Source organism: Telmatherina bonti, assembly GCF_933228915.1.
Source record: "Telmatherina bonti genome assembly, chromosome: 16".
Lineage (NCBI taxonomy): Eukaryota > Metazoa > Chordata > Actinopteri > Atheriniformes > Telmatherinidae > Telmatherina > Telmatherina bonti.
The window spans coordinates 21,997,973-22,023,687 of NC_136614.1; the positions used below are offsets into that span (position 1 = coordinate 21,997,973).

Sequence of the window (25,715 nt, forward strand, 5' to 3'; positions counted from 1 at the left end):
ATGTGAGAAACAAACAAAAAAAAATTCAAAACTGCTTACTAGACTTTTAGATGAACCTTTTTCTTATTCCACTACTTAAAGTTATGTTTCTGTCTACAAAGCACAAAATATTACACATATCAACTGAAATGGCAATACCAGCAAACAATGTGGAGCTCAGTTCAATTTATTGTGGAAATGTAATTTAGAAATACACACACACACACACACACACACACACACATATATATATATATATATATATATATATATATATATATATATATATATATATATATATATATATATATATATATATATATAAAAATTTCAATGACATTACTGTATGTTTGATGTCTTGTTTGTCAGATTCAGACTCTACAATTATGATTATCATGTTTAACATGCAGCATGCATAATTCATTCACATTCAGTGCAGAAATGTTATTCTCTCAAACATCTGTTCAGTCTGTCTTGTGCTCTAACAGAGTAAAATATGAGTGTCAACATTGACTAAAGTCAAATAGTCATGAACATGTTGTTCAGATGTAAAAGTCTTTAGAAATACACTTTGATCCAGAAAGGAAAGGTTTTACATGTAATAATTGTTCAAAGTTCCTCATCTTTACTGCATAATAACACCAAAATTTGTCACCTTTGAACATATGTAGCCCTAAAAAAAATACACTTTTTGTGGTACATAATTCAAGTTTATGTCTGCCTTTTGGAATAAAATGCTCATTTTTACTTAAAAAATTTTACAGCTACATTTTCAAATGTATTGTTGTATATTTCCCCATTTAAATCCTAAATTGTACATATTACATTACAAGAAACTGCTACAACTCTTCCACAACTATAACAGGGTCTGTTAAGCTTATAAAGGGGAAGGAGAAGAGGAAAGAAGACATTACAGGGCTCTTCAGCTCAGTTCAGAACCGAGGAAGCTTTAAAGATGACAAATGGAGCATCTTCAAGAACCATGAAACAGAAAAACAGCCTTTATTTAAGCTGTAAGCTAAACTATCATGCATTTGTTTGATTAAGTGACCAGAATTTGGTCTTCAATGTATTTATTGGAAGCTTCTGGAGAAAAAAAAACCAAAAACATATTTAAATCATGTTATTTGTTTGCTTGATGAGTGACTTGAAGTTGAACCCACATATTGAATGTTGCCCAATTCTTCAATAGTTGTCAATAAACTTGAATTATGTCAGACATTGTTTCCAAAATGGAAATATCAATGTGAATTTCTTTTTCTTTTTTTTTTTTCTTTTTTTTTTTTTTATCATTAAAACGTTAAATATATTACCTCAGTTTCCCACCTACCTGTTTTGGCTGACAACAGGGAATTTGTGAATGTGCGTGTTATCTCTTCTTCTTGCCTTCATGTGTGAGCTTCAATTTAGTCAGTGGGATGAGTGGATAGACACAATTAGAGGCATGTAAGCAGTTCAGTCGTGTCACCTCCCTTCTTCTACCAGCCACTCTGCACCACCACAGCCTGTAATTGTTATTTAATGGATTAAACATTTATTCTTCCTGTGCAAAGCTCCGTAGGACAGTCTGACAGTATCGCCATGTTCGCACTGCTAAACACCCTCATCACACACACACGTGCGCCGATGCTCGTTTGACGGCAGTGTTTGTGCTTAAAATTCAATTACCCACTTATTGATAGCTCTCCAGGGCGCTAAAGGAGCGGACACGGTGCCGGAGGAGAGGTGTGGATGATTTCCCTGGAGACCTCGGTCCTCACTGCGCATCTCCAGCTGGATCTATTTCATGGCTTTACTCATCAGCAGACGCAGATGGAGCAACAGCGCTCGTCACACACACCGGTGCACGCAGGCTCAGAGGCAGAAGCAGCAACACACACTTCCACACAAGCAGAATGCAATTCAATTACCAAAGGCAACGCTGTAAGACTGGAAGGGTAATAAGTGATTTGAAGAATTAAAACTGACTGATGAGCTTCATCTTTACTTGTAACTCCTTTCTTTTGTCTGTTTGTTTTCTTTCTTTCTTTTTTTTCTTATTTCCTAACAACATTATAAAATTTAATCAAATTGGGATGAAGCTACATATGACTTTACGGTTCAAAAATGTATCTTCGGCTCTTTATTTATTTATTTTAATTTAAATGACTGAAAAGCAGCAAAACATCAAGACTGAACCAGCAAATGTTTGACAGCTAAATGATGAATACTACTGTTTTGATGGTTTTGTCCTACTCAGCTGTTACTTGTCTATTAATCAGCTTTATGGATAAAATCATGTTAGTTAAAATAGTTTTAACATATATGTTTGCAGTTTTTTCTGTTTTGTGCCTACTTTGTTTTGAGGCTTCATTTCTCTTCTCTCTTGTTCTTCTGTTTGTTTTTTCTTTTGTCCACATGTTGCATTGTCCTTAGAATCACCCAGATCTTTGAGCCTGTTTTTTCTTTTTTTTGTACTAAAAGCACAGATGTTATGATTTAACATTAACAATGGTCCTCTTGGAGGTTTATTCAAGCATATCAGTGAGTCATGACAGCGTGAAGTGGTTTGGGTTAGACTCCCAAAAGTTAAGAAGCGACTCAGAAATCAATCACCATATATTCATTTATTTAATTTTTTTGGGCAAATATTTAAAATCACCACCAATAGCTTCTGTAATATCACCATGTTCTCTTGTGACTAATCAGTTAATCATTGCTGGTTGTTAGAAGTTAATATGCAACAAATGGGCCCTGAGAGCCACAGGTAGGGCCCCAGAGGTTAGCCACACGCTTCAAAGTCCTCAGAGGCCTCTAGGGTCCCCAAAGGGAACGCTTAGCTTGCTGCTGGCCTCGTTCCGCACTAATTACAGTGCTCATCTCGGCTCTCCCATGAGACACCACAGCTCTGATGACAACACAGCACAGTGTGAAGCTCGGCATCCCCAGGCAACAGCAGGGGCTGCTGACTGTATGGCAATACCCTGAGGGACATACAGAGTTATGTATTCACACAAGCAAGGATCCTTCTGATGCTATTTTGCAGCCAAGTCTTAAATTGTCTTTAATCTGTTCTTGACTCTTGTCTGAAAGTCAGCTTTGTAAACATGTAACGTCACCATAATGAGCTCTGATCAGAAAATTTAAATGGATTTTGTTGTCCTTTGTTGTAACAGGGACAGACTGTCGTCTACACATCCTTTGGGATGACTCTGGATCGATGAGCTCAACAGATACTGTACTCCTCTCAGTGAGATTGTTCATTAGACGGCCTCCAAGGCTTTAATGGCCTGCATGCTTCTGTCAGCTGTAAATCTCCAGACTCCTCCCAGATTTGCTCCCCTGTCTCATCAAAAGGCTGTGAAGAATGAAGTCAGTGTGATGAAAAAGAGAATGAGATTTATCTTTTCCTCCCTCCTCCTCTTCACACCGACAAACTCGTAAGCACAGAGTGGAATCTGGCTGAGACACCCCCATAAACGTGATGATGATGCTGGATGTGTTTGAGATACTGATGAGCCTGCAGGACAAAGACATTGTTTCAGGGTCTCTTTTCTGTAATATAACAGAGCAGGTGAGACAAAAGTGTGACTTGTCTTAGAATTGAGGAGGAAAGTGAAGCAGACAGAACGGGGAAGTATTCCTAAAATACAATTGTAGGATAATAAATGGCTCTTTTTGATGAAGATGTAGGCCGTGACAGTGAGCCAGCTTAAGGAATCCAGATTTTGCTCACCTTAATTAGCCTCTAAATATTTGAAAGAATTTCACTGGAAAAATATAAAACCACACACAAAGCATTACTTATCACATTACCAAGCTTTTATCTCTCTAAGGACACACTTCCCTGATTAGTCCTAAAAGGCTGTTTGACAGTTGGATGATGTCACTGTCTGACCAGCAAGTGTGAGGCACTGGAGAGTGAAAACATTATTGCTGTGTCTCATTCACTGTGACCTTTTTCCCTTCAGTTCCATGTCACGAAATTTAGGTCAGAGAACAATGCACTCTCTCTGTTGGACCATAGCAGGGTGCCAAAACCCTTCATATGCTCCCCTGTGACCCTTGTCCCTGCAGCCTTCATGTTCAAAACCTCTGCAAAGTGCCATATTTTGCAGGCCTATCGAAACTGTTCACAGAGCTGTTTCTATTGCAAAATCCTGAATATTGTGGTCAACCCTGGGGGAAAATATTTTAATTTCATTTAATGGAAAAAAGAAATAGTCCCAGCAAAAGGACAATTTTAAACATCTGATGGTTTAGCTGTATCTGAGTAGTGGCAAATGGATGGAAACGAAACACTCACACATAAAAACATTCAGTGAGTCTGACCTGCGTTTAACCCTTTATGGGGCAAGTGGCTATTTTTGATCACTACGTTTTCTTTCCTATTCAGCATAAAACTTTTTTTTTTTTTAAATGTAACAATAGAATGGAGGTCTTGGTACATACCAGAAGGACAATTTTAGGTTAAAATGTCTAATTTCAAGGTATTTCATTGAGTGCCCTGTAAAGGATCAAAATAGAATGTTTTGAGAAACGTCTGTGTTGACTCCAGTATTTCATGTTAAACTATAAAAACAATAGCCAATCCTATAAAAGAATGTTGCAACTGTACATGTAACTAAAATAACAAGGTAGAAAGAAGCAGCAGCTAATCGGGTTGACAGTATTTGTAGCGGATAATCTTAAAGTGCTACTTTAAAATACAAATAGAAAAAGCAACAACAAATATTTATTACATGCAATGCATGTTTTTAAAGCACCAAGAACTTTATTGAATTGAGAAACTTGTGTATATATAGGAATTAAAGGTGGTGAAATTGAACAGGTCTCAAAGAAGCAAAGACCTACTTAGAAAAAAAAAAGAAAAAAGAAAAAAAGAAAGAACATCCTCACAGCGACCTGACTGAATATACCGGACCAGGTATCACACCTCAGTGTGCTTCATTGAGTATGTCCTGTCAGTCACCCTTAAAGCCTCTGTGTGAGCACCTGCATCTCGCCGGGTGTGGTGGCGCGCGCCTGTAATCCAAGTGACAGGGAGGCTGAGGCTGGTGGATTGCTTGAGTCCAGGAGCTCTGAGCTGCAGCAGACTATGCCGATCGGGTGTCCACACTAAGTTCGGTATCGATATGGTGCTCCTGGGGGAGCTCGGGACCACCAGGTCGTCTAAGGAGGGGTGTACCGGCCCAGGTCGGAAACGGAGCAGGTCAAAGTCCCCGTGCCGCTCAGTAGTGGGATCGCACCTGTGAATAGAAGCTGCAGCGCAGCCTGAGCAAAACAGAGAGACCCAGTCTCTTTTATACTACTCTTAAACCACACACAGACTACTTACTTCACACAGCAGCTTCATCTCTACTTATTAGTCTTCTTACTCCTATTAAAAATGGACTTCAAACACATCATCTCATTGGCCTACTGCGCCTCCTCCTGGCGATCTGCTGACACTGCACCACCTTCACCCAATACCGCTGCTGCAGGTGGGGGCTGCAATATCGACAACATGCTACTCATTGGCACATTTCTTTCTTTCACATTAAGATCTAACCTTTTAGTTTGCTAAATATGCATCAACACCAATAAATACACATACTATATTTACATCTAATTGATCCAATATTTCAATAAATATTAATGACAGATTCCAGAGACTGGAAACTGATTCGTTGGTCAGAACCTTGTTGTATTTTATACTATTTTGCTTGTATTGTCCCCACTAAGACCCCATCAGGTTTTTCCTAATGTGTCAGTATATTGCATAAGTCATATTTTGGCTAAATTGTGATGTTTTCCTTAAACTCTTCAACCAATTCTGTGTATAATTTGGCATTGTGTAATCATGAAAATATGAGTCAGGTAATTGTGCTGTGAGGTTAAAAATAAATAACTATAGTTTAAGTAGTTTAATTCATGCCCATCCATGTCAATAAACACAAACATGTTGTCTACACTGATGGCTGAATATTGAGAAAACTTGTGCTTCTCACCAATGTGCAAATGACACTAAAATGTCTTCTTCTCCAGAACCCAAAATAAACTGAGTACATAGCAGGCAGTTTGTTAAAATGATGTTTGTAAAGTAGCATGTTTAAATAAAGTCATGTCTGCAGACCATGATGATAGCTAAGATCCATTAAAACAGCTCAGAGGACACAAACTGGAACATTTACAATCACATATCACTAAAATGACAGAAAAATTACCAGTTTATAAAAATCCACACACACCAACTCACACAATGGTTGGCCGGGAAAAAAAACAACTGCAAAGACCATACAAAGGTACCTTACTGAGTTAAATCACAAACACTTGTCTCTGACCAGCATAAAAAGTATCAACCAACTAAGAATCTAAGTCTTCCAGCTGGTTTCTTTATAGAAAAAGTTAGTAAAGATTTCCCCTTTTTGCCTGAGTTGGTCTCATTACTAAAGTAAATGAAAAGCCTTTGTACAGTTCTCAAATTCTCAGGTAGACTGACGTATTTTGTAGCCACTGATGAAGGTTCATACTAATAATGGTATCTCTTTGAACTGTGACAACTTGTATTAACTCTTAAATTGATTCAGATGATACTTTCCTTGACTTAAACTCTACAGTTCTTCTTGTCTGGTTTTCTTGGTGAACTGAACTTCCGTCAGTCTCAAGTCCCTCCACATACCATTCATCCTCACACTGATGTGACTGAATATACCGGACCAGGTATCACACCTCAGTGTGCTTCATTGAGTATGTCCTGTCAGTCACCCTTAAAGCCTCTGTGTGAACACCTGCATCTCGCCGGGTGTGGTGGCGCGCGCCTGTAATCCAAGTTACAGGGAGGCTGAGGCTGGTGGATTGCTTGAGTCCAGGAGCTCTGAGCTGCAGCAGACTATGCCGATCGGGTGTCCGCACTAAGTTCGGTATCGATATGGTGCTCCTGGGGGAGCTCGGGACCACCAGGTCGTCTAAGGAGGGGTGTACCGGCCCAGGTCGGAAACGGAGCAGGTCAAAGTCCCCGTGCCGCTCAGTAGTGGGATCGCACCTGTGAATAGAAGCTGCAGCGCAGCCTGAGCAAAACAGAGAGACCCAGTCTCTTTTATTCTCATCACTAAACTACTCTCAAACCACACTCAGACTCTTTACTTCACACAGCAGCTTCATCTCTCCTTATTAGTCTTCTTACTCCCATTAAAAATGGACTTCAAACACATCATCTCATTGTCCTACTGCGCCTCCTCCTGGTGATCTGCTGACACTGCACCACCTTCACCCAATACCGCTGCTGCAGGTGGGGGCTGCAATATCGACAACATGCTACTCATTGGCACATTTCTTTCTTTCACATTAAGATCTAACCTTTTAGTTTGCTAAATATGCATCAACACCAATAAATACACATACTATATTTACATCTAATTGATCCAATATTTCAATAAATATTAATGACAGATTCCAGAGACTGGAAACTGATTCGTTGGTCAGAACCTTGTTGTATTTTATACTATTTTGCTTGTATTGTCCCCACTAAGACCCCATCAGGTTTTTCCTAATGTGTCTGTACATTGCCAGACTCATTGCATGATCCCATGTCATATTTTGGCAAAATTGTGATATCTTCCTTAAACTCTTCAAACAATTCTGGTTAATTTGGCATTGTATAATCATGAAAATAAGAAAATAATTATGTTGTTGTAATTATGCTTTTAGGTTAATGATAAATAACAGTAGTTTGACTGGTTTAAATAAGCTCTGTCTATCTAAATATAGTTTCTGGTTTTCTACACCAATGACTAGAGATTGAGAAAACTACTGCCTGATCATTTTGCTCTGTACTTTTGCAGCAATTACATCCACTAAGGCAGAGGTTGTTTATTCCATGGCTGTGGTTTACTTTTCTGTTAGCAACATAACCCAAAAGGTTATAGTCAATTGCAACTTTTCACGAAGTCTTAGAAATGAAATAAGAAACAAGTGATATAAGGGTGATTGGTGTAATCTACTGAATACAGGAATTATTTTAAAGGATTAAAGATTCTTTTACTTTGAGGACATATGGGATTTAATAAAGGGACCATTTAATTTCATTCAACTTCATTTAATGAAGTTTCCATATAAAAAGTAATGCCCACTCTCAGGGAAAAAAGATGAATTGGCATGTCCTAATTTGAAAAATAAAATCACACAATTAGTAATAACAACAACAAAATCTATTTACTACTTCATTTTATTCATTTGTTGATCACATAGGTTAAAGCTCATGGTCTTCTGGATGGTAAAGTTCACTCATCAGTCGGTAAATATATGATGGTGCATGTCCCCCGATGTTAGAGATAAACAGTGTGATGAGCTCAGGAGGAACATAGTCGAACACTGGACAGTGCACGTTCACCTTCGATAGGATTTCACCTGGAAAACAAATCAACTATGAGCTTTCATTTAAAGAAACAACTGAAGCATTGTTAGTAGCATCCCACACAACCGTTTTGTTAAAAAAAAAAAAAATACCTTCAGTAAAAGGGAGCACCTCATGTGGGGAAACAAACTTATGGAAGGTGTCCTCTTCATTTGGAAACTGCAAAAGTAAAGATAAGTTTTATACTTTTCATAGGAAATAGACTATAGAAACCTGAAGGACTAAAGTGTTTTCTTACCTGAGGTGAGAGTTTGAACATTGGAGAGCAAACAATGAGAGGTGTTGAGTGGTGCTTGGCTGCCAAGGCAAGAGTATGTGTCCCATTGATGGCCCTTAAACCACCGTTGGCTAAAACCGTCTGTGTGCCAATGATGACCTGAAAGAGATGATCAAACAATTAAAAGGCATTCCCTGTTGTGACACATCTTTAAGTCTTCAATGTGGATAGATACCTTATTAACCCGAGACATGACAGCAAATATGGCAGCATCTGCAATCACAGTTGTTTCAATGCCAGCTTTTGACAGTTCAGTAGCCATTTCATGTCCCTTTGGCAGATGAAACAATAAGTTGTTAATAATATTGTCAATGTATATAATTAGCATTTCATGAAATCTTGATGTGTTAGTTACCTGACAGAAGGGAGCACACTCTGCCACAATGACGTGGAACTTGCGTTTACGTGCTGCATCTTTGAGGAAGGCTTCCACTGTGCGTGAGCGTCCAATTGTCATGATGACCTCATTGGAGTGGATGTGCTCCAGGGCTTGCATAGCAATGTTGTCAGTTGTTCCCTCTAAGAAAGAGAGCAGTAAAAAAGAAGAGAAAACATGGATTTGGTAGACAAAGTCACAAGCAATTAAAAAACAAAACAAAACACAACCCTGTTACTTTGTTTGGGACTGCCTTGGTTTGATTTGCATGCCTGTGTGTGCTTTCAGGCTTTTTGTTAAACGCGCTCTCTCATGCAGTGATGATGTGCTTCAAAGGTTATTAAGTGAATTTTCAGTTCAAATTTACCACTGCAAAGTCAAGTAAAGCTTACCAAGCTCTATCAGTAACTCATTGATAGCTTCTATGACATTCGCTCTGAGGGGAGCAAAATGCTGCCTGAAGTTCTCCTCACTGAGCCCTCCAGATGTTAAGAGCTTGTGAAGTGACTCCTGCTGATCTGCCTCCTCACTGCTACCTCGAGACCTAAAGAAATGAGGTAAAAGTTTACTTAACACTTGATTGTTTTTCAAAAACTTGTGTAGAAGGTATGGAACAGGGGTGTCCAAAGTCGGTGTTCGAGGGCAGATGTCCTGCAGGTTTTCCTTGTGTCCCTGTTCCAACACACCTTATTCAAACTAATCAGTCGCTGGCAGAACCTCATTGACTGTTGGATGCAATTACTGTGAGTCAGGTGTGTTGAAAAAGGGCTACATGGAAACTCTGCAGGACATCGGGTCTCAAAGACCAACTTTGGACACCCCTGACATAGACAGTACAAACTCTGACCATATTCAGCATGACCATATTAAGTAAACTTATTATCAGTGACTCAAGTTTGAGATGAAAGTTATATAATGTTTGAATGGCTTTTAGCGTAGGAATCTCATTCAATTTAAATACTAGCCCACCCTGGGAAAACAGTGGCTGGTTTGTCTGGTAACAACCCAGCAGCATGGAAATTAACTTAATTTAATTAATTTACAAAAAAGGACTTTAAGGATACAATAAGATATTAGAACATTAATACACAAATAAAAAGGTAGAATATATATATATATTTGCATTATTTAAGTACAATGTAACAATGACCTACACTTAATTTTCTTAACATTTGGCATATTTCTTTGGTACATTTAATAATGAAATACAGTTTTTCTATTTCACTTGGTCCTTACTTTGTTTTAGTTAATGTAAAGAAATGAAATATGCTTAAATTTACTCTGAGGTGACCTCACCTGGCATATTCCTCTCTAATGATCTTCAATACTCTTCTGATCATGTTACCAACAGTGGTCTCTGATGGCTGGGCTGCAGACATTCTCCAACCCTCTTTCCGGATTATTTCCATCAGATCACCTGAAAAACAATGTTAAATCTCAAACATGATGGTAACGGATTGGTAATGGTTTCTTGTGTTATAATCAGGTGAATTACATCTCTAATCAGTACACCTCCTTCATAAATGGAAAATGTTAAACCTATCAAGAAAAATGTTTAAGCATACAGTAAAAACATACTTAACAAAATAACATTCAAATTAACAACAAAAAAGCTCTAATAATATGCTCGCAATTACTGGTCGTATGTGTTCATTTATTTAACATGGAGGTGAATTTCTTTTATGCATTAGGATTTATGTATTCATATGAAAAGTAAAGAAATTATGACTTTTAAACAGCAGTTTTAACACGTATGTTTCCCATCAATAGTTTATACAAAACTACAAGCAGACTATAAACAGCTGTTAGAACAGCTGCTGTTTACAATCCACCCAGTTTTTCATTGTATTTTAATTATCTCTAGTAATATCAAAATTCAATGTGACGCAGTGAAAGAGTGGCATGTAGCACCTGCGCTGCTCCACCGAGCCTGAGCTGTAATTTTGCGGAGCAGGGCTGTTGTTTCTCGCGCGGTCTCCGCCGAGCCCCGAAGAGGTCCCGTCCCGCTTCCCCCGCGCTTCAGGTCGGAAAGAAAAGCTTCAACTCGTTCCGTTAGGTCCGTTTCTTTATATGGACCCGGCATGGTTGTTGTAAATATCGTCGTGCTGCCAGAATGAGATCCCTAATGTGTGTCTAACACAAAAACATGTAGACGAGGAAGTACTTCTGAAGTACATCCGGGTTAGTGTGACTGCGCTCTTTTGTGATTGGATCACGAGCTATTGGATTAATTTTACTTTGCTTTGGACCACAGTTACGGCAGCTCTTGATTTTTTCTTTCTCTCTCTCTCTCTCTCTCTCTCTATATATATATATATATACACACAAATAATTCAAATGGAAATATGGGATGAAACTTGAGAATATTGAATGAAAGTCTGAATATATTGAATGAAACTTGAGTAAATGGAATAAATTTAAGTGTTAAAAGAAACATAGTTTAGGAAGTACTAAGTTCAATAATGCAGATTTGGTGAATTATTTATGGAAAAAAAATTGATTTCATTCCAGTTATTCAATTAAAGTTTACCAAAAATGGCTCATGCAAGTAGTATATGAAATAGTCCAACAGCACAAGTTTTGTAAACTACTTATGAAATAAATCTCCCTCTTAAAAGTTGAATGGTGTTTTTTTTTTTTGCCACCTGTGAAGGACTTTTGAGGTGAATTACTGGTATAGTACACAGAAAAAGTATTTCATAGTATTTTTGCAAGTAATAAAATAAATATTAAGTTCAACTATTCAGGTTTGGTGAACTACCTATTGAAGAAACTGCTTTTATTGCACTTTGAAGTCAGACAAAAATGTCTTATTGCATTCCAGAAGGGACTTTAATAGTCAATTACTTTAAAACTGCTAAGTTTAACTGTTTAATATTATTCATACATGTAATAATAAAAAAGAAAAAGTACTACATTCAGTTGTACCTGTTTTGTGACCTCCTTATTAAAGTAAGTAAGGTTAGTGACCTTTAAACTGTAATGAAAATGCTTCTTATTGCCATTTGAAAGGGACTTTGAACGATTGAAAAAAACTAAATGGTAAAAGTAGTTTATATTTGTGTAAACAATATATGAAGTACTAAGTAGCACACGTTGAGCAAGAACTGGGTTTTATCTATTTTTTATATTTCACTTCGCTAAGAAAAAAAAAAACGTGTCATTGCTGTCTGAAGGGGACTTGCAGACAAGACAGAAACAAAAACATAATGAAATCCAGGAGTAATCATTTGTTGCAGTTGCTTCCAGTAAATGAGAATTCTAACCAGCAGTGGCTGGTTTTTGACCACAGACATGCGACCAGCAGCTAGCTTTAACCCTGTGCAGCCCGGCCCGGCCGCCTTACCAAAGCACAGACAGTAGAACCACTCATTTTCACTGGAAAATAACTAATGTAAATCCATCCAATATTTTATTGAATAAAAGCCCAACACAAATTTACAAAATTTATCAGTCAACATAAAAATCACTGATTGCGCACAACGCGCATGTTCATTGTTAAAAATGTACCCAGGACAGCCTCAATTAATCCCTGTAAAAAAAAAAAAAAAAAAACCCAAAATAAAAAACCCAAAAAAAACATGAATATCGACAACCTCCCCCATTCATGTAGCCCCAGCCTCAAACATTTCCAATGAACACAACACTGGATGGATCTGCAAGTACTGTTATTGGAAACTAATTTTCTGAGAACTTTACTCTTATTGTATCCTTAAAGTCCTTTACAAGAATAATTAAACTGACCAGTGTAAAGAAAAAAAAAAAAAGAAAAAAGAAAAAGGGCATGTTTGGATAACTTCATTTCTTGTCACATCCTCCCAACGACTGCACTCTGACAAGAGACACTTGCATAAATATATTTTTTATATATATATATATATATATATATATATATATATATATATGATGATTACGATACAAAATCATGTGGGTGCAAGAACAAGGTTTTTGGTTCCTGGATACTTTTGAATGGTGTTTGAAAACATGCAAGAGCTCAAATAAGTGACCTAATTTACAGTTATGTGAAAATAACTCTTACAACTCAAACCCTCCCCCCGGAAAAAAAAAATACCAGTAGAAGCAACTAAGTGGCAATTACAACATGAAAACAAACTCAAGACACGGTTAAGTTTAGCTACCGAACATATATGCAAATTAGGAGACAACACAGAAGTTCAGTGGTTGCCAATTGTCTTAAAGTAACAACAAACGACGTTCTCGATGAGCCTTTACTCGACAAAAAGGGCACCAAGCATGTAGTTTGTTTGGCATGGCAAAGAATGTTTATATCAACAGAAGGGCAAAGACATTCGCTCATGGCACATCCATTCAAACTGAGCTCAAAACCAGAAAGCCACTGTTCAACTGATTGAAGGAACAAGTTGCAACATTCAAAACGGTGCAGAAAGAAATGTGAACATGACAAAATTACTCTTCCATGTCTCACAGTGCATTTCTCTCTGCAGAGCTTTTTATGTTTTCAAACCACTGAATATGCAAGTGAATTTTTTTCTTGATACTTTCTTTTAACCTTAGAAACTACATTTTGAGCCCTTCAACTCCACTTCCTGTTGTTTGCTGAAGCGAGTCCAAAGAGGGTGGATGCTGGGATGTGTGGGCTGATGGGCAGACGGCATCCCTCGAGGCAAGGAGCCAGAGGAGTTGCTCTACTCAATCAGTTTCTTTGCCTTGAAGAAGCGTCGCAAGTAGAAGACTTGCCATGTAGCTAGCCCAATGAGACAGCACATGGAGAATATACTGAAGTACAACACACGTGTGTTAGTGGACTCTGAAATATTGAGAAAGACAAGTCATGTTACTGCCCTGTAAATAATACAACTGATGGTTACAGTGAAATGACCAATAAAGTTTAACACAACAAAATTAGGTTTCCTTTTTATATAACTTTTTTAGAAAAAAAAAAAAAAAAATACTACTCTTAGTTATCAATTAAAGATCAATAGTTGCATTCTTTCCTGTTAACAGGTATGAAATGTGTCCTCTTACCATTGGTGTCCCGCATCTCTTCTTCTCTTTTTTTCATGTAAGCAAAGTCATTCACGATGGACTCCGACAGGTCTTCCAGTCGCCTGAGCTCAACTTCGAGAGGCTTCAGTTTTTCCACTTTCGCAATCTGAAGGGATAAAACATGCTTCAGAAACCACTGAAAGTTAACCCCACATACATGTAAGTCAGCGGTAAATTATCTGTCCAGCAGGTGTCACACTTTAGCCAAGTACCAGTACAGTGTGCTACTATTTGCCATGCATTCCTTATGACAACACTGCCATTTAGATTGAGATGAGAGATAAACAGCTGCACGCGAAGCGAACCGTTTTAAAATGACTGTGGTGAATACACAAAATGAAAGAGAAAGGATAGCATGATGTCAGCTTATTTCGTAGGTAATTGAAGCCACTGAAAAAGAAACCCGTTTCGATTTTCTTTAGATTTTTATAGCAGCCATTCCCTTTATATGTTGTAATGAACAACAATTTTTCCATACACTCGAAGCAGAATGTGATCACAGATACAGTAATAAAACATTGTTTTAGGTTTGCAAGTCTCCTGACATACAACGGGGAAAGTATTACAGTTAAAATTGTATCTAAATAGTCAACGTGGTTTGGTTGGTAGGTACGCAACAGTTTGTGCATATTAGATTCTTTTTTTCTCCACCTCAAATTTTTATTTTGTTGATATCAATGAATGTCTGCTACAGACATGCAATGCAACTTCTACCAGCTGATGACACCACACAGCATGCTTTACTCTCCAGCTACAGCTATATTGCAAATAGGAACACAACATTGTGGCAACATACAAAGGAAGGGATCCTGGACAACTGAGCACTACAAAGGGGCCATTTGACAAATATATGGTCTATACAGACCTTCGTCTCTTTTTGATTGTAACATCATTTTCTTTTATTTTCATAATATTTTCCTATGCCTTTGTTTCCATGTATAACCCACAAACTAACAAAAAATAATTAACAAACAAATGTTGACTTCTTATTTGACAAAAGTTGAAAAATGTAATAAAAAATACTGTATACGTTATACTCCAGCTAAATTATCCAATGAGTAGGCAACCCGTCAGTCCATATGAGTGACCTGTTTGCCATAAATTAATCAAGGTACAACCTTAAACTAACAACTTTTTTTCCTTTCATGTAGACCAGATGAACCAATTAGAAAAATGTGTTGTTCAGCAGGCCAAACAAACAAACATGAATTAACATCTACATCAGAAAAGCAATGACAGAAAGAAAGTATTAAAGCTTGGATCTGCCAAGTATGCGTTGTGTTGCAACAAATCCCGACAAACCCTGCACTGAAAAGATTGCAAATTAGTTCAGAGTAACGCAACTACTGACGTAGGACAATACATGTGCAACTTCAGCTCCACCCTCCTGCCTACAGGCAGGAATGTCCTCACTCTTGAGCTCTGAACATCCACCAACACATTTTCAGATGAACTGCGTGTTACGTTTGTGCACAATGTGAGGGTGGGAAGGTGATTCTCAGCTTACAGCAGTTTATCCCTTGAATACTTAAGATGCGCCTGAAGCAAATACATTCTCTGTGGGATTACAAAGAAATGTTATGGTGCACATTATCATGTTTGTGTTTAAGGGAAAAAAAATATTTAGAAGCAAAGAACCTCCTGCACATTACTGGGTTTTTTTTGTGTGTCACAGTGCTGTGATTAAGAACAAGAGAATCAGTTGCCAGACCAGATTTATTAACTTATAATCAAAACTGAAATTCTATACATAATTTTTTTTAAATTAATTTCAGCACTAACCTACAATTACAGGAAAGAGTATATAGGTATGCTAATATATAATCAAATAGTTTTAATGGCCGTCTACTTTTTTAAATGAATAAATAGATGAACAGGTTTTTTTTGCCAAATTGAAAAAAATGTATTCTCAGAAATAAATCTGACTGAAAGATGGACTAATAGGACAATACTTTTATTATCTACATCAGTGGTTCCTAAAATCTTTCTACAGGGCCCCCTTTTCATCAACTACAATAATGTCAAGCCCACCACACAACCCACATCCCATGAACTACAGAAAGATGCTAAGAAATGCACCATTAATTTATTTGCTGCAGGTAGTCAACGTCAATGTTCAAACTATTATCAATTCTTAAACTATGCTGAGAAATGTTTTAAACCATTTTAAACATTTATCTGTAAACTACTTCAGATTAGCATAGTAGTGAAACAGATGCTGCATTAGTTTAAAAAAAAACAAACTGCTAAATGAAAGTTGGGTGGTTTATTTCTAAAGTAACCAAAGAGTTTTTTTTATTGTGTTCAGGGTAAAAAGTCCTCAAGTGTTGTAACTTGCTTGGGTTAATACTTCATAATATCAGATTATCATATTTTGATACATACAAGATACTGTGTCTCTTTGTGGCACACCACTGACTATTAGGATTACTTGACTAATAATTGGTCAAGCCCATGGGCAGATAAGCTCCATGATTTTAATTTTCTTTTTCTCTTATTTTAGTACTTGAAAACTATATTGTTGATTCATCATCATGTCCCATTACTATTTTTACAAATAGTAAATTTGTAAAAAATTTACTATTTGTAAAAATAGTAGGTTTGCAAGTCTCCTGACTTACAACTGGGAAAGTTTTCCCCCCCCGGTTTGGGAACCACTGATCTACACAATGTGGGTCATTCTAAAATGGCAAACAGATTTTAGCCTTCTTACCTCTTCATAGTTTTTGGCCTCAACACCATGTTTCATGTCCAGATGGACCGTCTGGTCAGGAACTCGTCCAGTTCCTGTAAGTTTTTAAATCATATACAATTCAGGGAGATACAAAATTGCAATGAAAGTGATATGCAAACCTGATATAATAAAAAACACTTGATCTAATTGAATTTTATTAACATTACTTGTGAAATCCAGAAACACTGATGACATGTAAATAAATCTTGAAAATTTCTATTAAACATGACATAAAATCTTTAACTATTTCACTGAAACGAAAACATGAACATAGTAAAACATGCGTTTGGGTCGGGTCTTTTGTGACTTTGGCTTGAAATGATTTATAATCTAGCTCCTTTGTGTTACCTGGCTTTTGAGTTAATACACTTACCCATAGGTGACTTGCTTTCGAAGCAAACCTCAAACATGTCATAGTCCTCTGTGGTGAATGCAAACTTTCCTTTAGTTGCATCTTCCTTGGAATAAAGAGTGTGGCTGGATGAATCTGTAATCTACAATGGGAAAAAAAAAAAAAAAAAAAAAAAAACACAGTTGAATACATAAGCAGTAAATTAACTTCCAATATCGTACAAAATGTTTCATTTAGTGGTTCTGCGATCTTAAATTAGAAATGACTACTTTCAATTGCCAAACAATGCTTGTCGTGCATAATCAATATCTGACGGGTTGCAATATAAGAATTTCTTTTGGTGGATTATATATAGTAATATTATTTCTAAACCAGAAAACAAACACAGTCTTTATAACCAGTAACTGTATTGCAGTCTACACAGCATACAGCCAGCTGTTACAAAGGGAACACCTCCGTCTTTTAGGAATATAGAAAAATAAAAAAAATTCTCCGATATTGCGTTTACAGAAATATGTACACAAAATAAAGACGAACACAAATGTATGCAGTATGGAGGCAGTTGTCTGATATGTTTAATTTTACCAGCATGTAAAACAGGCTAATGTTGACGTGTAAATGGCTAACGAGGCTGCTAGCTCGCCTTTGCCAACTGAACGGAAGCTAAGACTGACGTGTAACAGCAGCGGAGCCGATGCGGCGACACCAATCCTAAAACTTTCATTGGAGCAAATAACTATAAACTAAATAGATAATATGTGGCCAGATGCACGTTCAACCAGTCAAAGCAATTTGTGATTATGTCAAAACACAAATGATGTTATTCAGAGAAAACGACAACTGAGTGATATGTAGCGAGCTAATATGCTAATAAAACCAGGAAGATGAGTTTTCTCGGGCCTAATTTAGCTCCAGTGCTAATAGCTGTCAATCCCTGTAGTTGTTTAGCACTGACAATTTAACCAATACATATTACAATAAACGACTAGCACTACTAACTGGTACTTCCTCTAAAAAGGACACAAAACAAAAGAAACCTCAGTAAAACATAGCTGGGTTTGAGCGTAGCTGGTTGCAGGTCTGTGCTCACCTTCAGATTAGTTCTGGTGTTCGCCTCTTGGCTGATTTCATACTCCCCCGTGACAAGGACGTCTTTATGGATCTCCTCTCGTAAGCACTTTCTGGAGTTGACCGGCAATTGGAAGGAAATGGAAAATACCGATTCAATAAGAACCGGTAGCAGCAGCAACGAAGCAACTCGAGCCATGGCTACCATCAACCGACCGACCAACCAGCCCGTGCCAGCCAACCAGCTTAACACCGACTTCCAGCTCCTATTACCGGCTTCATTGAGCGCTCCAGCGCCGCCGCTGACCTGGAGGGTAAACTGCGCTGCAACTATTAATATTATATATTATAATTTTATATATTATTATATATTAATAGTCTACTGCGGTCAAGCAACTTCTCGTAAACCTGAGCTTAACAGCAGGTAGGTGACAAAAAACATGTTTGGGGGTCACTTTTGATGACTCACCCTTGAGTTACTAAAACATGGACACTAAAATACAGGATATTGATTGAGCTCACAATCAGAGAAAAAAAAATTAGTGGTGGACTCTCAGATGTTACACAGTGAAAGATCACGGGAGGTGGGTTAGGAAAGTATTTGATGGAACATCTTTAGGGAATGTTACACCAGACCAATGATGGAGATCTTAGACAGGAGAAAGATTGGACATCAGACAGGAAACATCAGACACTTACGAAAATTAAACCAAACCTAATAGAGGGACACAGAACAGGGAAAGGGGAAAAAATAAATCAGGCATTAATGTGCTGCTGCTGAAAGATCCAAGAGGAGCTTCTTCCTTTAAACTGGTGTGTGTGTTAGAATCTATAAATAAGTTAAAATATCTTTTATTCACATGTTAACATTTGAAACTATGCTAAAGTTTTATTTGTCAAGCATAATTTCTGTTTATCTATTTGTTAAACAGTGTTTGCATTGTTTAGTTGAGGAAAATCATTCACTCAAAGGCAAGAAATATACTTCAACATACTGGGGAAGTATTCTTATAAAGCATCACATGTTATTACTGCAGTGTAACCAAATGTAATAATAGAGTATGATGATGAAGATGTAATCTTGTAACAAGTTCAAGCAGACTTGGAATACAGATACATGGATGATGAGCTAAAAAAGCAGAACTTGTTTTCAGGGCAGTTCAAGGATGAATAGAACTATGTCCTTTCCACACAAAGCTTAAAACAGATCTCATATAACATTTATCTCAGGGTAATTACAAGTCCAAGATTTCATGAGCAGTGGGGGCAACAGTAAAACATGCTATTTTTTACTAAAAACGTTTGGCAAATTTTACAAGATTATTTTGAGGCAAGCAACCATCATTTTCATAATATACTAGTGGGAGTCTTACATAAACTGCTTCAACCTGGGTCCCCTAGTGGGTCTGAGTGGCCATTTTCATGAGACTAATGTTGAGTGGCAGTGTGTGGGAAGGCTTGTGCAAACACATCACTTCTCACTGGTATCTTATTGGTTCATACATACATATTTAAATATAAACATATATGTATAAATATATATATATACATATATATATATATATATATATATATATATATATATATATATATATATATATATATATATATATATATATATATATATAATATGTTTTAAATGGTGTTATTTTTCTGTTGACAGATCAGGAATTACCCAATTATATGATATAGCTGTCCAGTTTCCAGGGAAACATCCCTGTTACTGATCCTATGAGACATGACGAGGACACGCTGCTGAGAGAAGAGTCTGGCGCTGGGTGAACAGTAATTATTGGACAGAGAAATCCCTCCAGTATTGTAGCTCAGTGCGTCAAATAACCTCTAAGAATAGCATGTTACCCACCTCTGTGTGCTGCAGACCTTTGAGACTGTCAAAGAAAATCCAGAAAAATCTACATTTAACTTGTTGAAATGAAATTTGAACTGTTGTAAAATAAAAAATTTCCACTCATAAACTGATTGACCAACCCACTTCTTATCTCTTGGCGCTGTGTCAGAGTTGCATGTCAGCCTGACTTTCCTGGGCATGCTACTTCCTTAAAAGTGAATGCCTGCTGACGCAAGTCTCCATACACCCTTCAACTGACTGCTGTCATTCTGGGTGTGATGTGCATTATTGCTTTGAGATACTGAAACAATAAACAAAAAGCAGATGAACACAGAAAAACTGCACATAATCCAGCCTGAGTCAAGACTTAATTTGTCATAAACTACAATGAATGGCACACTGAAATTTTCTGCAATTCAGTTATAACCATTAAACCAACGCCTTGTATAGTTTTCATACTGTAATCAGTTTATCATTTGCCTCAGTAAGCTTGTGTTTTCTTGTCAGTGTAAATCGTCACTGTCCTTAACATGTATGGTTTCCTAAATCTTTATTTCCTCTTTCAACAAAAGAGAAGTGCCCAAAGATACATTTTTGTGAATATACAGCGAAGTCATAACTGAGATCTTGTCATGTTGGCATGTAGATGAACTTCACTGTTTCATCATCGCTGTTCTCATAGTTACACAGAGGCAAGGATTTCTGTCTACCTCCCTCACCCCTTTCCTGTTATACTTACAGCTTCCTCTTCTCCTCCTCCCTTTCCCTCTGTTTTATTTTCTTCCCCTCATTCTGTTATCACTATATGCTGTCGGATTCCTCCCCTGGGTTGCTGCACCGACGCAGGTTGGCGTCACAGTGGTCTAATTTTACTGCTGCCGATGCTGATGTTAAAAGAAGCAATAGGCACCTGCTATTTCTGCTGCTACCCCATCTCCAGGAGCCCAGCAAAGAGATATTAATAGTGATTTGGTGCCGTATGGTTGCACACAGAAGCTTTTTCGAGGAAAAGAAGGTTCTACTTAAGTGCACAGACAAACCCATACTCAAACTCAAGCTGTTACGCAACTGATTCACACCAGCTAAACAAGAAGTTCTGATTAAATACAGGCTCATTAAAGCTTTCATGTGTTCTGCAAGCGTGAGCTAAATCTTTTTCTTATCAAAAGCATCAATATGCTTTATTTCAGATTAAGCTTTGGAGGAGAAACCTTGTGTCCATATATCCAATAATGTGGTGCACAAAAAGGGTGTGGCTGCATTAAAAAGGATCAAACATCAAAGTTAGTTATTGTGTGATCAATTTTTTATGGAGCATGTCCCTTACACATACACACACTACACATTTCCTGTGTCGAAGCCATTAGGCAACCTACTTCCGATGAATCTGTTTGTGTTGAAATACTGATAAAAAGTTAAATGGGCTAGTGACTGACAGCTATGGGGAGGGAAGGGAAATAGTTGATAATACATTGAAAAAGAATAACAGTGTTGCCCAAATGGAATAATTTCTGTGGTATGCTGCAACTGGAAAATAACAAATTAAGATTACCTTGATCATTCGCTTCACTTCTTTTTACAGTTATCAACCACAACTTTAAGAGACATATTTCCCTGGAGACCCTTTATTTTAATATATAGGGCCACAGTCAATGCATAACATAATTCACGACCAAGTCTTTGCAATTTATTAGGTCTATGACCATTTTTCACATTGGATATTTATATTTGACCTTTTCAAAAACATTTCCCAGAGCTGTTCCACATCAGCATTAATCTTAACATAGCAATGCTCCAAAAAGAGTCTGAACACAGACCTCACATTTAGCCACTCGGATTCATTTTCTGTACTTCAGAAAAACATTTCTGACTGTGACGAGAGACATTTTGCGTATTGGGCGAACTAAATCAGGAAAACCAAGCGTATGCTATGCTCGTAACATTGCTTTCGGATCCTTTAGGGACTTCTGTTTTTTTTTTGTTTTTTTTTTTCTTTTTTTTTTTCAAAGAACGTGGCAGCCGCTGTCTTGCAGAAGCAACGACATATGAAAAACCCAATGTGGCCCCGATTAAGGAAGCAGTGCAATAATTCTTCCCCAATTTTCATTGAGCACGCCAACAGCTGAAGCGGCTTCCACTTTGGAGGAAACCCTGCAGCAAAGCAATGTGTGTTTCAGAGAAAAAAAGGCGTCCGAGCCATTCCGTGTAACCCATCTACTCTGCTGCTGTCAGACAGCAACAGAGACTCTCCGAAGGATTCTATATTTGGGCGAGGAAGTACAACGTCATCACGCACTGCTTGCGAATTGCTTGCGAAAAAAAAAAAAAAAAAAAAAAAAATGGAAAGAACGCACTGACGTTAGACCCTTGACGTACAGTTAGCCTTGGCAACAGACGGAACAATAAATAGAGCTAGTGGAGGTGCAGGAAAAATGCTGCTATCCTCATTCAGGCTAATTTTAGACATAATCAAAATGGTCTTTTCAAAGCTTTCTCTTTGGCTACTGTTCTTTAAAAAAAAAAAAAAAAACAATCCAGAATATTAGAGGAGAACAAATACATTCACACAAATGACTGAATTTAAATATCTCTATTTTTATTTACATTTTAACAAACAACATTTGTATTCACTCTGTGTAAAAAAATAAATTTAAATTTCATAAATTATAAGCACAGTTTTCACAGAAAACTTGAATATTCTGAGAGACCACTGAGACCATGGTAAAGACAAAGCACACCAGTTTTTAAAGGTTCACAAACATTTCACATTCCATTTACCAGAAAACAAACTGGATCAAATAACTATTGCTCCGAACACATCAATACACAACAAGTTTTTATCTAGCACCAAGAAATCATATAGGAACTCATAGAACAACTAGGTGTATTAGTTTAAAACATGCTTATTAACTTGCTACATTGGTGTAATAGGCAAGTATAGATAAAGGCAAAATAAATCATAAATAATTTGCCTTCTGGTATAAGTCTTCTCCATAGCCCTGTGATCCGCACATCTATCTCATATTTCATGAAAATGTGCCAGGTTGGAAGAATTGTTGTTTAAGGAAGAGTTTTTAAAGAGCCAGGAGGGTTGGTGAGCTGAGAGAGTCAGAGGACTGATCGTTGCTGTTGCTTCCTCTCCTGTGTGCAATGCCACAAGTGGGGAAGGTCTCAACCTCTGGGAAGCTGAACACAAATGAAGACGTGTAGGTGGTGCAGGCTGGGGTGCAGGTCACAACAGGTGTGCACAGGGATTCAAAGTCGTTATGAGTGGTTGAGGTATGAAGTGGTTCCCAATCCTGATTTGTGTAGATGGAATTGGTAAGGTCAACCTCTGGCACTGAGCGTGCTGTTTCCATCTCTGTTTTTGCCAGCAGATCCAGGGACTCTTCCAGGACAGAGGCTTCCAAGTCTGTCATCTTGACAGTGCTGCCAGAGATGGTGGTGGTGGACAGGACAGAGCTGGTGCTGGAGAAGATGGAATTGGAGGTTGAGGTGAAGGTTGGTTGGCTGGAAATACTGGATGTTTCTGGTTGGGAAGTCACATTGATGGAAAGGCAGGAGTGGGTAGGAGAGATGGAGGACACGGGGAAGTCTGTTTCCAGCTCTGAGGGAATTTTGCAGATGGGCTGGTGAGCAGCCAGAATGAACTCAAGCCTTTCCTTCTCCTTCAGCAGATTGGCAATGTCATTCTGCAGGCTGGACTTCTCATCTTCCAGCTTATCAGTTTCCTGCCAAGAGAAGAGAAATAAATGAAGATGCCTTTAGTTGGCTGATGGATCACACTGCTATTAGCTTTGGCAGAAGTTACATTTTGATAAGCGACTGTAAATCTGGTGTGATACTTACAGCTTGCAGGGTGTCTGTAAGCTCTCGCCTCCTGTTGCGGCATTTAGCGGCTGCCTGTTTATTTCTCTCTCTGCGAATTCTTCTCTTCTCCTCCTCTTCAGGGCTTATCTGAATAAAAAGAAGAAAAAAAGTTAAGACTCCAGCTCTGTAATGTACATTGAAAATGAAACTATATTATGTAACACTTCAGACAGAAGATCAGCTCATATTCACCTGTTCTACTCTGCCTCTCTTAGTAGTGTTGTGAGCCTTAGATGTTGCAGACTTCATGGCTGATCTGGAATATGCTGGGCTGGGGCTTGAACTGTAGGGATGAGGTCGATGAGAGGGGGCCACTGAGGAGATCAGAGGCTGAACCATCCACTGCAGATCCGGGCTTGTTGAAATAGCAGTGACAGTGGGGATGAAGGAGGCACTTGATGCTGTCAGGTCAGTGAATTCCTGGAGGAAATAAAGAAAAGATTATGAGGATAACTTTTCAGGAGGGCTTGCAACAGAAGGCCTATGAAAAGCTGGACTGTTTAAAAATATCCTCATGATGTCAGTCATGACGTTATATGCTCTCTATAGAGTTTCCAGGTGGATGAATGAAGATTGCATTGCACTATGCAACAATAAGGTCAACATGCTTTTCCAAGTAAAACTTGCCATGAGCTGCTTCTATCTGCCACCCATACAGCTATCATTAACTAACTTGACACTTAAGATTTATTCGTTCAAACCAATGGATGTTAATTCAATTAAATTAAATAATAATTTCACATATCATATCAATACATGCTTAGCAACTATATGACTGGAAATAGCTTACCTGAGACTGGGGAGATCCCATGCTCGAATAAGATCCTGCTGGTGACGGATAATATCCCAGATCCGCGGACGGGGACGCGGTGCTGCAGCGTGAGGAAGAATCGCACTCCGTGTTGAAAGCGTTGAACATCATTGTTCCCAGAAAGACAAGTAAGATCCCAACAAAAAAAGAAGAAGGTAATTCCAAGACAAAGAAATCCTTCTGGTAGATTTGTGTCAAACGTTTACAGTTCTGCTTTCGATCCCTTTCCTCTGTTCGTTGCTTTGCTACTGAAAGTTCAACTACCACCTCTGAGAGCTCGGATCGCTTTTATAAGCCTGGCGTGACGTCGGCAAAGGAGGAGGGCGCTCCTAGCTGGGTACAGAGTGGAGAAAACCACCCAAACACGCACATAGCAACGGAATAATTATGTAAATTATCGCTCTAACTTTGGTAAATGGAGTCAAATTGCACAGCACTAGACTGCTTAACTGTAATTCAAGAGCGAAAAGCACGAGTTTTGAGTGATTATAAAAACATGTTCAAGAAATGGAATATTCCAGAAACGGGATCCCCGATACGTAATATACCATATATGGTGCATCCTGTAAAATGGGCGGACCTTGATGGGAAACACACCATGCGAGATTGGCCGGGCAGTGACATGACGTTATCCGATACAACAAACACTGAGTTGTGAAAACTTTCTGAACTGGGATAAGCAAAAGTGCATTCAACTCACTAAAGTACATCAAATATAAAATGAAACGCCTCTGTTCAATAAACTGTCAAATTGAATGTATTCAATTTGACCAATAAATCCAATACAAAGTCACACTTTGCAGTTGTCCTTCCTTTTTTTTAAAAAAAAATTCTCCCTGTCAGGCTACTAAAGTGCAAAATTGTACCAAAGCAGATGTACATTGTGATTTCATAACATCTGATGCTCTCCTTTTGAATTCTTTAAGTTTCTAAGGTGTTCATCTGCCATATTCTTACACCATTAAAAACAATACATTGGCAGTATTTGTATGTGTTA

The 25,715-nt window shown here is 37.9% G+C and overlaps 3 protein-coding genes across 3 annotated transcripts; all 3 read right to left on the reverse strand.

The window, feature by feature from the left end:
- Positions 1-8,167: 8,167 nt before the first annotated feature.
- Positions 8,168-11,149, reverse strand: eif2b2 (eukaryotic translation initiation factor 2B, subunit 2 beta). The gene is made up of 8 exons (XM_079255385.1): positions 10,918-11,149; positions 10,303-10,423; positions 9,399-9,550; positions 8,986-9,149; positions 8,806-8,901; positions 8,592-8,729; positions 8,446-8,512; positions 8,168-8,346 (listed from the first exon to the last, which is right to left on the reverse strand). The coding sequence occupies exons 1-8, from the start codon at positions 11,087-11,089 to the stop codon at positions 8,189-8,191; spliced, it is 1,068 nt and encodes a 355-aa protein (XP_079111511.1). The 5' UTR covers positions 11,090-11,149; the 3' UTR covers positions 8,168-8,188.
- Positions 11,150-12,416: 1,267 nt separating this feature from the next.
- On the reverse strand, positions 12,417-18,419 carry tmed10 (transmembrane p24 trafficking protein 10). The gene is made up of 5 exons (XM_079254922.1): positions 18,211-18,419; positions 17,142-17,262; positions 16,748-16,821; positions 14,014-14,140; positions 12,417-13,795 (listed from the first exon to the last, which is right to left on the reverse strand). Exons 1-5 carry the CDS (start codon positions 18,394-18,396, stop codon positions 13,674-13,676), a joined length of 630 nt encoding a protein of 209 aa, XP_079111048.1. The 5' UTR covers positions 18,397-18,419; the 3' UTR covers positions 12,417-13,673.
- Positions 18,420-22,659: 4,240 nt separating this feature from the next.
- Positions 22,660-24,967, reverse strand: fosab (v-fos FBJ murine osteosarcoma viral oncogene homolog Ab). The gene is made up of 4 exons (XM_079255948.1): positions 24,698-24,967; positions 24,100-24,327; positions 23,887-23,994; positions 22,660-23,768 (listed from the first exon to the last, which is right to left on the reverse strand). The coding sequence occupies exons 1-4, from the start codon at positions 24,827-24,829 to the stop codon at positions 23,112-23,114; spliced, it is 1,125 nt and encodes a 374-aa protein (XP_079112074.1). The 5' UTR covers positions 24,830-24,967; the 3' UTR covers positions 22,660-23,111.
- Positions 24,968-25,715: the final 748 nt, after the last annotated feature.

Bases quoted from the DNA above. Each gene is read 5' to 3' on its own strand.
- eif2b2 (XM_079255385.1), bottom strand. From the start codon at position 11,089: ATGCCGGGTCCATATAAAGAAACGGACCTAACGGAACGAGTTGAAGCT. The intron at 8,902-8,985 runs GTAACTAACACA...CATCTGCCAAAG, and splicing joins AGTGTGCTCCCTTCTGTCAG to GGACATGAAATGGCTACTGA. The intron at 8,730-8,805 runs GTATCTATCCAC...CATCTCTTTCAG, and splicing joins TCATGTCTCGGGTTAATAAG to GTCATCATTGGCACACAGAC.
- fosab (XM_079255948.1), bottom strand. From the start codon at position 24,829: ATGATGTTCAACGCTTTCAACACGGAGTGCGATTCTTCCTCACGCTGC. The intron at 23,995-24,099 runs GTGAATATGAGC...CTTTTTATTCAG, and splicing joins AGAGAGGCAGAGTAGAACAG to ATAAGCCCTGAAGAGGAGGA. The intron at 23,769-23,886 runs GTAAGTATCACA...TTCTCTTGGCAG, and splicing joins TTACAGACACCCTGCAAGCT to GAAACTGATAAGCTGGAAGA.
- tmed10 (XM_079254922.1), bottom strand. From the start codon at position 18,396: ATGGTAGCCATGGCTCGAGTTGCTTCGTTGCTGCTGCTACCGGTTCTT. The intron at 17,263-18,210 runs GTGAGCACAGAC...TTCCCATTGTAG, and splicing joins ACACCAGAACTAATCTGAAG to ATTACAGATTCATCCAGCCA. The intron at 16,822-17,141 runs GTAAGTGTATTA...AAAAACTTACAG, and splicing joins CGAAAGCAAGTCACCTATGG to GAACTGGACGAGTTCCTGAC.